This window comes from Protopterus annectens, chromosome 5.part0, assembly GCF_019279795.1.
Source record: "Protopterus annectens isolate FY-2018-M chromosome 5.part0, PAN1.0, whole genome shotgun sequence".
Taxonomy (NCBI): Eukaryota; Metazoa; Chordata; order Ceratodontiformes; family Protopteridae; genus Protopterus; species Protopterus annectens.
In genome coordinates, this window is record NC_056735.1 from 1,112,546,596 (window position 1) to 1,112,559,867 (window position 13,272).

At 43.2% G+C, this 13,272-nt stretch overlaps 1 protein-coding gene across 1 annotated transcript in view; it reads right to left on the reverse strand.

Moving 5' to 3' along the window:
- Positions 1-13,272, reverse strand: part of LOC122802327 (mitochondrial intermediate peptidase) — a 2,150,265-nt gene that overhangs the window by 959,578 nt on the left and 1,177,415 nt on the right. Inside the window, exon 8 of the mRNA XM_044071968.1 lies at positions 9,066-9,222. Within this exon, the coding sequence (XP_043927903.1) occupies positions 9,066-9,222 (157 nt within the window). The remainder of the gene's footprint in view (positions 1-9,065; positions 9,223-13,272) is intronic.

The window sequence follows — 13,272 nt, forward strand, 5'->3', positions numbered from 1 at the left end:
GGATAGCTTATCCTGGTGAGGAGTCAAGGTATTCTCCAGGCTGTCAGCTGCAAGGTTTTCAGGCTGGAGTGCAGAGTTTTGTAATTGTGCTGTGTCAGAAGAAGTGGCCATTGTGGTAGAGGCCACGGTTTCGTGCGTGACATGCTCCTTAACAGTGGGTACCAGTGCTGTCTTGGCCAGTCCGGAGCTATCAGAATCACTTTTGGCTGCTCTGTCCTGATCTTCAGTAAGACCTTGGTCATTAATGGAAGAGGAGGAAATGCATACACTGTTAGAGTATTCCAGCTGAAAGAGAGGGCGTCCACTTTCCATGCTTGCGGGTGGTATGACCTTGAGCAGAATTTCTTCAGCTGATGGTTGTGGTGGGAGGCAAAAAGATCTATGTCCGGCCTCCTCCATGATTGTGTTATCTGAAGGAAGATGTCTGGGTGCAGCATCCATTCGTGTGGATCCATGATATTTCTGCTTAGGCTGTCCGCCAGTATATTGTCTTTTCCTGGCACAAACTGGGATTGCAGCTCTATATTGAGTTTTAGGGAAAGTTCCCAAAGAATCATTACCAACCTGCAAAGAGGGTAGGAATGGGTACCTCCTTGCTTGTTTATGTACCACATAACTGTGGTATTGTCTGTCCTTATTAGCAGGTGGCCTTGATGCAGAAAGTGTTTGAAGGCCTCGATTGCATGTATCACTGCCAGCATTTCCTTTTGGTTTATGTGCATGTGCAATTCTTTCTGTGACCATAGTCCTTGAATGCATCTGCCCTCCATGTGTGCTCCCCATCCATGGTCTGAAGCGTCCGATGTAATGGTTTTGCTGGTTATTGGTTTGCTGAAGGGCAGACCCCTGTTTGACTGGCTTGCTTGAGCCCACCACAGGAATTCCTTTTGTAGGGATGGAATGAGTGGTATCAAAGCTTCTAGGCTGTGACTGTGCTGAGACCATAAACTCCTTAGGTACCATTGTAGTTTCCTCATATGCAGCCTTGCTTGTGGAATCAGAAGAATGCAAGATGCCATGTAACCCAGGGTCTGCAGGATTTTCCTTGCAGTCAGCTAAGTTTGTTCGTCAGATTTTCGAAATAATCCGGTAGTTGTCTGTTTTTCTTCTGTGAGAAAAGCCATTTGGGTGGTTGTATCTAGTTTCACACCCAGAAAAGTTATTCTTTGGGATGGAACAAGTCTTGATTTGTGAATGTTGACTGTGTATCCCAAGGCCTGAAGTAGGCGGATGGCATAATTCAAGTGTTTTACCAAAGTTTGTTGGCTGTCCGCTTGTATAAGGCAGTCGTCCAGATATGGATATATTTGAATCCCCTGAAGTCTGCAGTGTGCAATTACTGATGCCAGGCATTTCGTGAATACTCTGGGTGCAGTAGATAAACCAAAGGGCAATGCTGAGAATTGATAATGCTCTGAACCTGCAAGAAATCTGAGGTGTCTTCTGCAACTTACTACTCAGTTACTACTCAGAGTATATTTTGATAGAGTACTAAAGCATGATTCATCTTATTGTGATCCAAATGAAAGCTCTGAAGAGCAGTGTTATGATTCTGAACTTGATGATAGTTTGTTGAATTTGTCGATTTATAATTATGAAAATGAAGATTGTGATGCTGGTGTTGATACACTTAATGACACACAAATCAGTTCCAATGTCAGTTTTACAACTGGATATGGTAAATTAATTATGCCTCACTTTAAGAAAACTGAAAGTAGATTTACACCATATATATCTGTGCCTGCAATTTCTACTTTCCAAAAAATTCTTCTTAGGGAAGTGGAAATATAATGTATTTGTAAAAGAGAAAAAGCAGTTTAACATAGATAAAGAAGAATGGTTGGCTTTGAAACAATTAAAAAAAAACTGAAAAACAATTACATCTTTAAATGTGCTGATAAAGGTGGAAATTGGGTTGTTATGGACAAAAAAGATTATTGTAAGATGGTTTATAATTTATTGCTAAACCAAGATGAATATCAGAGGTTGGAAAATGACCCCATTAAAATTTATAATGAAAGATTATTATTTATATTGGAAAAAGGTGAACGGTTGGGTTTTTTTTACACAAAGTGATGTTAACAAAATGTATATAAAGTATCCTACTACACCTGTCTTATATGCCTTACCTAAAATACATAAGAACCTAGTGGAACCCCCAGGTAGACTTATAGTTTCAGGGGTAGGTTCTTTTTTGGAAAATGTGAATATATTTTTGGATTTCCAGCTTAAGGCATACTTAAACAAGGTAACAGCCCATATTTCCAATACACAAGATCTCATTAATGAAGTTGTGAAAATTCCTTGGAATTATAACTACTATTGGGTTACTATTGATGTAAAATCTCTATATACAAACATTGAGACCATATGTGGACTTGAATCCATATATAATATGTTAGGTGAAGGGCCTAGAACTAATTATTTGATTAGTTTATTAGAATTTTGTTTAACCCATAGTTATTTTCTGTTCAATAAACAATACTTTTGGCAAGTTAAAGGGACTGCAATGGGTGCAGCATATGCACCATCTTATGCCATTATTTATATGGATTCATTTGAAAAAAAGTTCATTTATCCAACTGATTTTTTTTTAAAAATAATGTGGTTTTGTATAGACGCTTCATTGATGACTTGATTTTCATTTGTAAGGGGAATTTTTCTGAATTTTTTGATTTTTTTGAGATCTTGAATAACAATGAACAAAATCTTAAATTTTCTTATGAGGTTAATAGACATGAAATTAATTTTCTTGATTTAACTTTATTTGAAAAAGAAAATAGAATCGAGTTCAGACCATTTAGAAAGCATACATCAGTGAACATGTTTTTGCATGCAACCAGTATGCATCCTCCACATTTATTGAGAGCGTTACCATATGGGGAGTTTAAGAGAATACATAATCACACTAGCATAGATTTTGAAATAGATATTGAACTTAACAAAGTATATCTTAAATTATTGAACAGAGGGTATAATAAAAATCTTTTGTTAAAATGTTGGGATAACACTACTGGAAGAAATTCTATAGAATCTAGCTTAGGGACTAATGTTTATAAGACTATGAAAATGAATGACCTAAGTATGGATAGTGAGAAAATATTTTTTGTCACAAAATTTACAACTTTTTCTAATAAACTTGCATCATTAGTTAAAAAATTTTGGTATCTGGTAAGTGAAGATGATTCCATAGGTCAGTTATTTCCAAAGTCTATTACTTTCTCCTATAAAAGAGGGAAAAATTTAAAAGAAATATTAAATAATAATTTAATAAATTTGGAGAAACCTATCTCTATTAAGGTGGGTACTTTCGTTTGTGGTTCCTGTAGTGTATGTGATAGGGTCATAAATGTAAAAACTATAAACAAAGTCAATCATACTCCGAAGCATTATTTTAATTGTAAATCGACTAGTGTTGTACATGTATTGGGATGTTCTTGTATCAACACTTGGTACATAAGACAAACAAAGAGAATGGTGAAAGTAAGAATACTGGAACATCTGAAAGACATTAGGAATTCTAATGAATCTAGTCCAGTTGCTAAACATTTTCTTGACAAACATGGTGGCTGTAGTAACACTTTAAAATTTAGTGTTTTGGGGAAACCTTTTGTTCAAAGGGGAGATAATGTAGTAAATAAATTGTTAGAGTTAGAAACTAGAATGATATTAAAGTTCAACACTTTAAAACCAAATGGTTTGAACCAAGAACTGGGTATATAAAAATTATTTTCAGTATAGGAATTATTTTCAGCACCATTATGAATTGATAGAGTGTTCTTTGAGATATAGATAAGACACACATACATATATAATTGAATAATTTATATATAAAAATATATTTTCATATATATCATATTTATTTATTCACATATTGAAGTGTGTTTTATGTTAATATGTTTATGATCTATATGCATAGTTAGTTTTGTATTAATTTTGTATTAAATTGTATATTAATATATGGAAGTTAAAAGACATTTTATGTAAGGTCACTTTAAGTAAAAATCTCTTTCCTTTACTTAATTGAAACTTTAATTGACTAATTAATTAATTGTTTCATATCAAATGGTATAAAATGTATTGCCATGATGGATGAAAATGTGATCCTTGAAGGCGAATTGCCGAGGTACCAGATCGTTGGATTGAATAAAGGAATACTGGTGAAGTACTGGCTGATTGGTGTGTATTCTTATTCTGTTTTGAACTTTTGTGTGTTTTGATCTTCTGCAACTTTGTCTGATAGGGACATGCAGGTATGCCTCCTTGAGGTCCAGAGTTACCAGCCAAGACCCCTTGCCCAGCATGGGAAGGAGTTGCTGTAGGGTCAGCATTTTGAATTTTGGCACAATGAGATAAGTATTCAGTGCGGACAAGTCGAGAATAGGCCTCCATTGTTTTTCTTTTCTTGGGACAAGGAATAGTCTGGAATAAAATCCTTGGCCTTGTTCTGTGAGAGGAACCTTTTCTATAGCTTTCATTTGTAAGAGGTTGGAAATTTGTTTTAAAGCCTCTGCCTTTTGATTCGGTGGCAGGATTGGCATGCCTTTTCTTTTTGGTAATGTATGAAAATGGAACCTGTATCCTTTGTCTATTATTTGCAGTGTCCATTTGTCCCTTGTAATACTGTGCCATTTTTTTGAGAATAAAGATAGCTTTCCGCCCAAAGGTGCTTCCAATTGAGCCCTGGTTGGCGGGGTCAAGGTAAAGTCATTGAGTCTGTCCTTGTGCAGCAGTTGTAGGTCCTGCACTACCTCTCTGGTTAGGAGGCTGCCATTGATGTCCTCTGTAGGAGCCTCTAGCTTGCCCTCTACCTCTGGCACGCCTGTTCTTGCCTCTTTGAAATCTCTCTGTGTCTGGAAAGGACCAATTCTTAGAAGGCCAATTTCTGCTGAATCTTGGTGGGTGGACCTGGAGAAAATCTTTGACTGTTTGTACAGATTTAGCCTTTTCCTCAAATTTCTTTAAGACCTCCTGAGCAGTGGAGCCAAATAACTTTTGCTTTTCCAGTGGCGAATCCAGAAGCTTTGCTTTAACATGATCTGGCAGAGTTTGTTCCTTCAGCCAAGCATGCCTACGTATGACTGCACCTGTCATTGCTTACCTACATGAAGCTTCCAATGCATCATAACCACACTGCAAGAAATGGTTGCTAACCTGTTGGGAGTTATGTACCAGATCCTGAAGTGACTTGCGATCTAGGGGTTCAGGTGAAGACAGTTTTTTATGCAATTCATCTAACAAATACTGGTACTGTATCATATGGAATTGACAATTTAATGCCCTCATAGAAAGAGTGGAAGAAGTATACACTTTTTTACCCCATCTCTCTAAAGCCCTGGACTCCCTTTCAGAGGGGAGTGGATTTTTAGTAGTGGCAGTTGCAACCTCTTTAGGGCCCTGGGAAATAGTTTCTGGGTCAGCAGAGTGGGCCTTGTAAAGGAAATGATGTGAGTCCGGGACCCTGTAGTACCTATCGGGTTTGACAGGAGCCGGAGGAAGGGAGTCAGGGGTAATACTAGACTCAGAGTACACATCATCAATGACATTCAAAACAGGAGGAATAGCCAAAGGTCTATGCTGAGGTAAATGCAAAAAAGTCCTTAATCTCTTCCTGGAATCAGAGAATTCCTGGCCCTGCCATTTGAAATGCTCTCTCATGGAGTGAAGGGTCTCCCCAAAGGACAGCTCTTCAGGAGGGGAGGCCGAGGGAATAGATTCCTCTGCATCAGAATCCTCGTAGGCCGTAAAGGCCTCCTCCTGGTAGTCTGAAAGAGCAGAGCCATCTGAGGCCTCATCAGAGGACTGGGGATCAGTGGGCTCAACCCTGGGCCTTTTGTCTAGAGGAGGTTGAGAGCCCCTGTCCGGGTGTGGCTGAGAGCCCCTAATTAAGGAAATAAGGTCCTCAGCTAAAGTTAAAATCTGTGAACCTGTAGTGGATCCCTGAGGAATAACCCTGGGAGGCAGAGATTTTGGCTGTTTAGCAGCTTTAGCCCTTGTGAATGCCTTAATGGACATGGATGCAGGAGGCCTGGCTGCTCCACGTGCTGGCGTAGGTTTGTCTAGGGAAATGGTGTCGGAAGTTTCCAGAACACCGGTTTCTGAGGGAAATTCTATTACCGACTCAGAAGAGGCCTCCGGGGCCGAGGTTGTCGGTTGTGCAGTTTCGCCGGTTGGAAGTACCAAGGACTCGGTTTCAGCCGAGACCGAGACACTCGCGGTAGGCCTAGGGGTGGTTTCAGCCGAAACCATGGTCCGCGTGTGTCGGTCCTTGTCCTTCCGTTTTTTGGTTAAATGAGAAGTCGGAGTCTCCGACAGCATATTATAACAGTAACTAGCCCCAAAAATTCCTCTGCAAACTCCGCCCGACGCCTAAGAGTGCGTCGATTGAAGGAGGCACAGGCAGTACAGGCCGAGACGTCGTGGTCTGGGCCTAGGCAGGGAAGGCAGTAAGAATGGAAATCTTATGAGGTATGTGTTTCCCACAAGTTAAGGAATTATTAACTTTAAGCGTTTGATCTGACATCGGCTGAGGCAGGAAAGAGTCCCCAACGGGGTACCTAGCTTTTGAAGTCTTCGGTAGCTGAAGTTACAGGAGCTGGCCGACCGGCACTTGCAAACTGCTTTTGCTTCGGGCACCACACAGCAAGAAAGACTGAGGAAGATGGCGTCGCTGACGCTTTTATACCCCAGGTGCTCTGACATCGGGGAAAGGGCGACATCAGCCGACGCCGGACCCAGACTTTGGAATCCGGCTGACCGAAGGGCTGCCTGAGGCAGGACAACCCATATGTAAGGACTGCAGATGCATCCTTGAAGGACATCATCTGAAAATGTCTGGTAGTTCTGACAGTAATGGCAACTTAAATTCTGGTGCAACACCTTCACCATCAGGCATGGAAGTGGCTTCAGAAAGATAGGGAAGTCATCAGGTTTAGAAGTCACAACAGAATCTGTACCCTGACCTATGCTGTATCAATGCATACATGCCAAATCCATGAACTTCAGGGCCCTTTACAAGGTCAGTAATGGCCTGCAATGGAGTGTGCAAAAGGCCATCTTCTTAGCAGAAGACAAGATAGACTTCTCCCACTTTATGGTAGTACTAAGGACTGCTAACAACCACTTCAATGAAGCTTCTAGAGAGTCACTGTATGGTAACAAGGAGCTCTTCTCCCCCAAGACTTTGGCCAAAATGGACAGCACCTTACTAAAGATTTTGGGCACTGAAGACAGTCTGAACACCGACACTTTTTTTATTCCTGCAATTTACCGTCTGCTTACCTATAGATCCTCTCCTCATTCACTGTATCAACAAGACCTGCCTTAGCCTCCCAAAGGTTACCATGATCCATGTTCAGGACCACTGAAGAGACAGAGGATCCTAATGCAATGTCATACAGATTCTGGAAGTATTTTTGTTCATACCTAACTTTCCTCATGCCTCAAACACCCATGATGTCCTAGGGTGGCCATACAATGGAGCATGGAGCATGAAGGTGTTATTTTTCCCACCTCTGTGGTGACTCAGACAATGCCTCCCTTCACACTTTCCCAGCAACCACTGGAAATCTAACATGAGGTGAGCTTCAGTTTGGACATGCCCATCCTTACATATGCTATCTCCTCAGATGTCTAAGCCATTAATTTAACCTCAGTCACCTGAGTCATAATGAGGAGCTTTATCTCTCTGTCATGGCACTGGCAACAGTTACACTCTGTAGGGAAAGTAATGCCCACCTGAAATACAATGGAGGTATCTCCTCTGCAGACTATAAATAACTGTACACCAAAATGCATCCATCTCTTCCAGTGATGCCACTTGTGCCCCGAAGCAAAAAAGGTATGAGACCATCAAGGGTGTGTAGCCTGACTGGGTGTGCTGGTTTAAGTCAGTGAGGTCCAGAATGAGATGGAAACAATTTTAATATTTTAGAACCACAAGTGACAACTAAATTACAGACTCCATTTCAAATTATGGCAGCACTGACAGTCCCTTACAGCATCACAATCTGGACCTGCCCCAGGAGATTTAATGAAATGGAATGATCTGCCCATCTAAGCAAGGACAAATGACCTCTAAATAGCCTTCAGAAAGACTACAGCAGAACACTACTGAATCTCTGATGTTTTTTTCAACCCAGACAAACTTCGGAGAACTGCCCTCTCGCCTGCCACCAGCAGTCCTAGTCACCATTTTGAAAAGAGGTAATCAGAACTGGGAAAAAGAGAGGAATTTGTCATACTTCAGCACTTTTATCACATGTTGAAAAGGCATCTTCCTCTTTTGGGACGTGCTTGGTTTAGAAGAGAAAGAGTGGGAGGTGACTGCAGTCAATGCACCCTCATTTTGAAAGAGATCACTTAGCTTCAGATAAAGTTGAACATAAAGTAGCTGTTGCCAAGTGCCCTAGTATTTATTATGGTGCATAAGTCTACAGTTAAATGATCTGGACTATTTCTATGTCTGTCTTGCTCAAAAACACAAAATGCTAGTCTGCTTTTCTTTAAGCTACTTCTCTGCAACAGAAATGCATGTTGATTTTTTAATACTGTATGCCTCAGCTCATTATAGAAATCTTGAGATTCACACTGCCAAATCCTAAAAGATATTGTAAAAAAGAAACTGAAATACAGGAGAAGAACAAATAGTGAATATCACTCTTCTTATTTAAACTAATTTTTTGCATGGAGGCAAACCCCCTCCACACACTCATGTGTGGGTAGTAAGCCTCCTACATCCCTCAAACATACATTTACCAATTCTGACACTGACTTACCTATGAGAAAAGGTAATGTTCTGAGAAATGGCAAGCTCAACTTAGTACATTAAAGTTTGGATTTTTGTCCATTTGCTCTCCATATCTTGAGACTCAGCAATGTGAGTCCTGAGACTTTAAATGGTTATTATATCCCCCTTCCTGCCTAGTAGAAAAATTATTTTAGCACATTAAGCAATCACATACATCTAAATTGTTTTAACAGGCCAATCAAATTATTATGCATGAAGAATATCACTGGACATTACCATTTATCCTTAAATTTGCATTTCAATGTAATGGCATCACCTGGTTTTCTTGCCAGTGTTCCTTGCAGTGCTCTGTGACCATAGGATGTATAACCAACTAACTGAGCAAGCTGATTTCGACAAGCCAGTAGTTCATCTAAACACCTCATCTGTTCAGCATTAGGATAAAGAAAGATCCTGTATGCAATTTCTCGCACCTAATTTAAAATACATAAATAAACAAAGCGCTATAGCATAACATAAATATAGTAATTTGTATTCATAACATGTTACCACTTCTTACCCATAATGGTCAGTGGGGGATAACATTGACCAACATGATATGATAACATACACTGTATTAATATGCAGTCATGACAGACATAGTAGGCATCACAATCCTGGAATCAAGCTGGTACAGTGTTGAATAAGAAATGATGTACTCACCATAATGTTCCATATGAGTAGGTATCTTCATTTGTCTGCAACCTTTGGGATACGGATCCGATCTCGGATCCGAGCCGGCAACTTCTACCACAGCATAGATCCGAGCTCCTAGCTCCTCCCTTTACCCACAATCCCCTGCCAACCCTGACTGACCTCAGATCAAGTTTGCCCGATATAACCATTGTTACTGTGCCCCGTAAGGGGCTTATCTAAGATAGATCCTAAACAGAATCCTAAAGGTCAGGGGGAAGGAGGGGGAATGGTTGCAGACAAATGAAGATACCTACTCAGATGGAACGTTATGGTGAGTACATAACTTCTTAATCTGAAGTAGGATCTTCATTTGTCAGCAACCTTTGGGACAGAGTCCCCAGCTACCTGAATCCTGGGTTGCCTTTATGGAAGAATATTCCGGAGCACTGCAGAGCCAAAGGACGCCCTACCTCTGGAGACAACATCCAGTTTGTAATGGCTGATATAAGTATGAGATGAGGCCCAAGTGGCTGCGGAACAAATATCATCCAAGGGAACCCTAGATTTAAAAGCCGCCGAAGTAGCGACGGCCTAGAATGAGCTCGGACTCCCTGAGGTGCAGGCCTTCCCGAACTCTGATATGCCAAGAGGATACAACTAGCTATCCACTGTGACAGGGTAACTTTAGAAATTGACTTGCCTAAATTTGTTTTGGTAAAGGAGACAAACAACTGGTCAGATTGCCTATGACCAGCAGTTCGATGAATATAAAAGCGTAATTGTCTGTGCACATCCAAGGAATGCAGTTTGTACTCTCCTTTGTTCTGGTAATTGGGAAAGAACACGGGAAGATTAATAGATTGATTAATATTAGCTTCCGAAGATACCTTAGGCAGAAAGGACGGATTGATCCTGAGGTAAACTCTATCCTGATGGAAGGCTAAATACGGCGGTTTAACACATAGAGCCTGAAGCTCAGAGTCCCTTTTAGCTGAAGTAATGGCCACCAAGAAGGCCGTCTTCCAAGAGAGGTATTTAAGATCAACCGTAGCCGCCGGCATGAAAGGGGGGCTTGTCAAGGCCTGTACAACCAAAGATAAATCCCATGGGGGTACTACTTCCCTGACCGGAGGTCTGAGAAGGAAGGTACCCTTGAGGAAAGCTTTACAAAGCTTGGAAGTAATTAGAGGGCCCGATTCATGCCCTACATGATAATGCGAAATCGCTGCTAGTTGTGCCTTGACTGTAGAGCAGCTAGCCCCTTGATGAAAAAGGGTAGTTAGAAAATCCAAAACCGATGTAAGAGGCACTGTGAAAGGATCTAAGTGATGTGCTCTGCCCAAATGGAGAAACGTTTCCACTTACTCCGATAGACCCTTCTGGTGGAAGGTTTATGTGCCGCTACTAGGATGGCTTTGACTGGTGAGGAGATTCCGGGAGTCCTTATCAGGAGTGGAACTGGAGCAACCTAGCAGTCAGCTTGAGGTTGACCAGGTTGGGGGTCGGAAGACCCAGAGGGTTAGTAATGAGATCCGGGAGGGGATCCAGAATCCAGGGTGGATGAATCAAATGAGACCACAGGTACGGGAACCATGTATGACGAGGCCAGAATGGGGCAATGAGGATCATTTTGCTCACCAGCCGACCTGCTTTCTGTAAGAGTTTTAGCATCATGGGCAATGGAGAGTAAGCGTAAAGGAGACCGGGAGGCCAAGCATGTACTAGAGAGTCTCTCGGGGACTCCCCCTGAGGGGGGATTAGAGCGAAGTAACTGTTGCATTTGGTATTTAAAGGAGAGGCAAAAAGATCACAACAGGGTTGCCCCCATTGGGCAAATATTTGCTTCGCTACTAGAGGATTGAGAGACCATTCGTATGGGGTCAGAATCGAATGACTGAGCCTGTCTGCTAGGATGTTGGACCGTCCCGGAATGTGCGTTGCAATGAGAAAGCGGTTGGTGGATATCGCCCATTCCCACACTCTCATGGCCTCGCGACAAAGAGGATAAGACCTAGTTCCCCCCTGTTTGTTGATGTACCAGACAACTGACATGTTGTCCGTTTGTACTGCAATCATCCCAATTGGAAGAAGGCTGTGAAGTGCCTGCAACGTCAAAAGCACTGCCCTCATCTCTAGGACATTGATATGCAAGGAGGTCTCTGTGTCGTTCCACGTGCCTTGGACCGTTCTGCCTGAATAGTGCCCCCCCACCCCAGGCGAGAGGCGTCCGTGGTCACTGTGGCGACGGGGGAAGGCATCGAGAATGGTCGTCCCGTGTGAAGACTCGGGGACTGGAGCCACCACATGAGCGACCCTCTGCAAGCCCTGCTTAAAGAAATAGGATGGGACAAGGGGTTGCGAGACAGGGACCATTGTACCTGGAGGGTCCACTGCAGGACCCTCATATTTAGACGGGCTAGGGGCAGCAGAGGAATTGCTGCCACCATGGACCCTAGAGCCCTCAGGATCAATTCTGCCGGTGGAGCAGGAAGTTGGAGAATGGCCTGAACATGCAACCTCAGGTTCTGAAGCCGATCGGGAGGCATGACGGCAAGCATTAGTCTGGAATCCAATCTCGCCCCTATGAAATCTATTATCTGTGTAGGAGCCAGAGAGGATTTGGCCATGTTGACAGTCAACCCTAGGCGTGGAGCAAGATTGAGGAAATAATCCCTTGTTGGGGCGATGAGGAGCCAGTCGTCCAGGTACAGAAAGACCTGAATTCCCTGAAGCCTCAGGTGGGCCGCTATAACTGCCAAGACTTTGGTGAACACCCTGGGGGCTGAGGTGAGACCGAAGGGGAGGGCCCTGAACTGAAAGTGACTGGCTCCCAGCCGGAAGCGGAGGAACCTCCTGGACCGTCTGTCCACAAGAATGTGGTAGTATGCATCCTTGAGGTCTATCGAGCACATCCAGTCGTTCTCCCGTAACAGGGGGAGAATAGATTGTAGCGTGACCATCCGGAACTTTTCTTTGGGTACTGCCAGGTTCAAGAGAGAGAGGTCGAGGATGGACCTCAAGTCCCCCGTCTTTTATGGCACCAGAAAGAACCTGGAGTAAAACCCTGATCCGAACTGATCTGGGGGGACGGGTTGGATGGCTCTTTTTTGTAAAAGCTGCTGAATTTCTGTAGCAGCCGCCTCCCTCTGATTGGGTGGTACGTCGGGGAGGCTTCTGGTTTTGGGGGTTACAATAAAGGGAATTTGGTAGCCTCTGGATATGATGCGAAGCACCCGGCGATCTGTTGTTATGGACTCCCACATTGCTAGGTGCCTCGAAAGACGCCCCCCGACTGCCTGCAGAGTGGAGCAGCCGGGCAACCCCTCAGGGGTTCTGCGTGGGCCTCTCAGAGAAGGGTTCTCTGGACCCAAAATTTCTGGGACCCCCTCTGCCTCTAGGGCGGCGTCCTCCCTGTCCTCCTCTGCCACGAGAGGACTGGTTGTCCAGAGCAGACTGGGACTGATGCGATTTCCGGAACCATATCTTCTTCTGACCCTTTTGGTTCTTAGAAAAGGACCTCTGGGGAGCAGAGAAGCAGACTCCGATGGCAGACAATGTCTTCCCATCTTTCTCGCTCTGGACTAAAGTGTCGTGAACGGTTTTGCCAAACGGTGCAGAACCATCAAAGGGGGCATTCGCGAATGACGCATTAAAGGGTTCCAAGAAGTCACAATGTCGGAGCCAGGCTTGGCGCCTCATTACCAGGCCGGCTCCACCAGCTCTAGCAGCTCCTTCCGTGGCGTGAGACAACAGCCGCATAGAGGTGTTGGAAACTGAACGTAGAGTGGACATTCGGGAGGAGTACAGCTGCTTGTCCCCTTCCGACATGGACTCTGGGGGGGAGGCAG